Source organism: Rhinopithecus bieti, unplaced genomic scaffold (assembly GCF_001698545.2).
Source record: "Rhinopithecus bieti isolate Rb0 unplaced genomic scaffold, ASM169854v2 scaffold_33903, whole genome shotgun sequence".
NCBI classification, from domain to species: domain Eukaryota; kingdom Metazoa; phylum Chordata; class Mammalia; order Primates; family Cercopithecidae; genus Rhinopithecus; species Rhinopithecus bieti.
The window spans coordinates 11,865-16,351 of NW_016814625.1; the positions used below are offsets into that span (position 1 = coordinate 11,865).

The window sequence follows — 4,487 nt, forward strand, 5'->3', positions numbered from 1 at the left end:
TTTCTTTCTTTCTTTCTTTCTTTCTTTCTTTCTTTCTTTCTTTCTTTCCTTCCTTCCTTCCTTCCTTCCTTCCTTCCTTCCTTCCTTCCTTCCTTCCTTCCTTCCTTCCTTCCTTCTTTCTTTCTTTTTAAGACAGAGTCTCGCTCTGTTGCTCAGGCTGGAGTGCAGTGGCATGATCTCAGCTCACTACAACCTCTGCCTCCCAGGTTCAAGCTATTCTCCTGCCTCAGTCTCCTGAGTAGCTAGGACTATAGACACCCGCCACCACACCTGGCTAATTTTTTTTTTGTATTTTTAGTAGAGACAGTATTTCACCATGTTAGCCAGGCTGGTCTTGAACTCCTGACATCAAATGATCTGCCTGCCTCAGGCTCCCAAAGTGCTGGGATTACAGGTGTGAGCCACCACACCCAGCCTATCCAAGTTTCTAGTGGGCATTTCTAACTAGCTGCCTAACAGACATCTCAAACCAAAACATCTCCCCACACAAACCTGCTACTCCCCACGTGTTTCCCATCATCTAGTGACTTAGTCAAAAACCTTGGAGCCATTCTTCACTTGGAGCTCTTTTTCTTTCATGCCCCACTTCCAGTCAACCAGTAGATTCTGTCTGCATTACCCTGGGCGTTTATCCCAAACTCAACCACCTCTTGTTCCTCTGTTGCTACCACTTGGGTCTAAGCCACTGTGTTTCACAGGAACCTTTGCAATAATGTTCCTGGTTGGTCTCCTTGCTTTAACTCTTGGCCCCAACATACTATCTTCACACAAAAACCAGTGTGATAATTCTAAACAGTAAATCAGATCACATCCCTCTGCTGCTCGTCACTCTGCCTGGCTTCGAGTAACTTACAATAAAGTCTATAGTCCTTCCTCAGTGATGACTTTATGGCACAATATGATCTGGCCTCTGCCTACCTCTGACCTTATTTCCTACCACGTTCCCTCTGACTTTGACTACCAGGATACCTTGCCCGTGCAAAGCACAGTTCTGTGTCAGACCTGCCACTCCCTCTCCCAGGAACCCTCCTCTCCCAGCTATCTGCATGACTGAGTCCCTCTCATTCAGGTCTCTTCTGAAATGTCAAATGTCATCTCCTCAGGTCTTCCATGGCCACACCCTATTACTTGCAGTCCCCTTGCTGTGCTCCATTTTTTCTTCATATCACTGATGACTGGTTGATGTATCTTTTTTTTTTGAGACGGAATTTCGCTTTTGTTTCCCAGACTGGAGTGCAATGACACAATCTTGGCTCACCGCAACCTCCCCCTCCCGGGTTCAAGCAATTCTTCTGCCTCAGCCTCCCGAGCAGCTGGGACTATGGGTGTGCACCACCACGCCTGGCTACTTTTTGTATTTTTGGTAGAGATGGGGTTTCATCATATTGGTCAGGCTGGTCTCGAACTCCTGACCTCAGGTGATCTGCCTGCCTCAGCCTCCCAAAGTGCTGGGATTACAGGCATGAGCCACCACGCCCAGCCTGATTGATTGATATTATACATTCATATGCTTACCTGTTTATCTTTTTTTATTAAAAAAACAAAAAAACAATAAAAAAACAACAACAACTTTGAGACAGGGTCTCCATGTGTTGCCCAGGCTGGGTGTTGAACTCCTGGGCTCAACTGATCCTCCTGCCTTGGCCTACCAAAGTGCTTGGATTATAGGCATGAGCCACCACTTTCAGCTCTGTTTTTTATTTGACTCTCCCCTTTGACTATAAGCTTCCAGTAGTTATGGACTTGTTTATCCTGTTCACCTAGTGCCTTAAATAGTGCTTGGTACTTTGTAGGGCCCTGATGAATATTTGTTAAATGAATGAATGACTGAATTAATAAATAAATAAACTAACATAGAAATAGTTTTAAGTGTAGTACAGCCGTTATGGAAAACACTATGGAGGTTCTTCAAAAATTAAAAATAGAACTACCAAGGCGGGGCGTGGTGGCGAACATCTGTAATCCCAGCACTTTGGGAGGCCAAGGTGGATGGATCACTTGAGGTCAGGAGTTCGAGACCAGCCTGGCCGACATGGTGAAACCCTGTCTCTACTAAAAACAGAGAAAACAATTAGCTGGGCGTGGTAGCACACGCATGTTTTCCCAGCTACTCGGGACGCTGAGACAGGAGAATCGCTTGAACCCGGGAGGCAGAGGTTGCAGTGAGCCGAGATTGTGCCATTGCACTCCAGCCTGGGCGACAGAGTGAGACGTTGTCTCAAAAAAAAAAANAAAAAAAAAAAAAACTCCCAGCCCAGATGACCCTCTGCTCCCTCTTTGGAGCCCTTCAGGTCCCCCCGGAGTTGCAGCTGACGGTCTTTCTATCCCATTCTCCCTGATACTCTCTGAAGGGCAAACAGGTTTGAGAACTTAGAGAAAGTTGCTTCTGGAGGGTAAGAGGCACATTCTGGGAGTGAAAGTTCGAACATCTGGACTCCATAGATTAGAAGGAAAAACCTACCCAGGTCTTCCTGTCGCCAAGGCAAGATGTCATAAATATTTTTGGCTCTTTGTCTGGTTTGTGGCAGAGTCAGCAAGGGCATGACAGTAACTTGGAGGTAAGGAACTTGCCCTGCAAGGCAACGAGAGAGATGGGAGTCAAGGCAGGGGTCAGCTACACAGAGTGAAGGAACTCATGGGAACGAGATGGCCCCTGAAAATGCTCCCCATCCTTGCCAGTTCTCACAAAAATACACTTTCAGACTCGAGCTACAGAATTTTCATTTGAGTGAGAGGAATAGGGGACTTGATGGACAGAAAGTAAAGAGGAAACTGGACACAGGGGCACCAGGGCAATGACTTTCCCAGGGGAACTCCATCAGCACTGGGCCTTTGGAGCCACAGTTCAGGATCTTGAGTGAGGCAATGACCAGTGTATCAGTTAAGAACTGAGGACTCCCCAGGCCAATAGTTTATCCCTGGTAAATAAGCTGGGCTTTACATTCCAGGCTAGACTATTAATCCTACTATGTCTCAACTCAGGACAAATAAGGGACTCACGCTTCTTCCGTTTATTCCAGTTCCACAGGATGCAGAAAACTGCAACGATCAGGAGGATGGCGAGGAGTCCCGCGAACCCAGAAAAGATGTTGCTGATCTGGTCTTTATTTCTAGAAAAACAATAAAATGCCATGTGCTAGCTGTAGGAGGGTGGGGAGGCTGGAGGAGACATTTCCTTCAGGAGTTAGAGCCTGAAGATTTGGAATTGGAGCCGAGTGAAAGAAAGCCCAGGTGGGGTGTGGTGGAAGAGAGGGTTATCTCTGAATATTGACTTTATGAAGAGAGGGAACTTGGATGGGGGAGAAGGGAACTGTTCTTTTCAAATGACTACCGGCTGCCAGGGGTTCGTTCGCATGTGAAACTTAACTCCTTCTTTCCTTCCTTCCTTCCTTCCTTCCTTCCTTCCTTCCTTCCTTCCTTCCTTCCTTCCATCCTTCCTTTCTTTTATTTTTTATTTTAGGTGGAGTCTTTCTCTGTCGCTCAGGCTGGAGTGCAGTGGCACGATCTCGGCTCACTGCAACCTCTGCCTTCTGGGTTCAAGCGATTTTCCTGCCTCAGCCTCCAGAGTAGCTGGGATTACAGGCACGTGCCACGATGCCCAGCTAATTTTTGTCTTTTTAGTAGAGACGGGGTTTCACCACATTGGCCAGGATGGTTCCTATCGCTTGACCTTGTGATCCGCCTGCCTTGGCCTCCCAAAGTGCTGGGATTACAGGCATGAGCCACCGCGCCTGGCCCGTGAAATTTATTTAATCTTTACAACAATCCTATCTCACTTTGTGTCCAAGTAACCTGAGCTTTAGATTCAGAAAGGTAAAGTAACAAGTCAGAGATCACCTAGGTAGGAAGGAGCAGAGAAGGAATGTGAATCTAGATCTGTTTGCATCCAAAGACTGTGCTCTTTCCACTCTGCCACACTGTCCTCCAAACCTGCAAAGTCAAAGTCATTTGGCCTCGCCCCTTCTCATTCCCTACTCGTGGGCTTCCTGGCTTGCTTGGAGGAGAGGTTAGCCAGTTTACAATTAGGGAGTGGCTCTGTGACAGAGTCCATCTTGCATGAACTTGAATAACCCCCGGCACCAATTTGTGGAGCTGGTCTCCAAGCAACACGCTGTTGTGTGGAGTTTAACCAATTCACGTTCTGTGCTACCTTGCAATTCCCTGGCAGGGCTGGCGTCACTGCTCAGCCTTGCTTGGGTGTTGAAATGTGTCCAGATGATTACAACTCCAGATGGCTATGCCTAATGCAATAGGAAGCTGCCAACTGAAGTTATAGCAGGACTCAGGAACTGACGTGCTACCCCCAATTATTAGAAACCAGGGCATTTAACAGGGAAGGTTTTTGTCCCCTTGAGTTTTAGGGTTATTTATACAACTTTCTTTCTTTCTTTCTTTCTTTCTTTCTTTCTTTCTTTCTTTCTTTCTTTCTTTCTTTCTTTCTTTCTTTTCTTTCTTTCTTTCTTTCTTTCTTTCTTTCTTTCTTTCTT

General features: G+C 46.5%; 1 protein-coding gene across 3 annotated transcripts in view; it reads right to left on the reverse strand.

Annotated features, from left to right (window-relative positions):
- The window catches only part of LAX1 (lymphocyte transmembrane adaptor 1), a 15,944-nt gene that overhangs the window by 5,873 nt on the left and 5,584 nt on the right, over positions 1–4,487 (reverse strand). For all 3 annotated transcript variants that reach the window (XM_017851588.1, XM_017851587.1, XM_017851589.1), the window contains 2 exons: positions 3,001–3,110; positions 2,462–2,572 (listed from right to left, as the gene is read on the reverse strand). In XM_017851588.1, the coding sequence (XP_017707077.1) occupies positions 2,462–2,572; positions 3,001–3,110 (221 nt within the window). The remainder of the gene's footprint in view (positions 1–2,461; positions 2,573–3,000; positions 3,111–4,487) is intronic.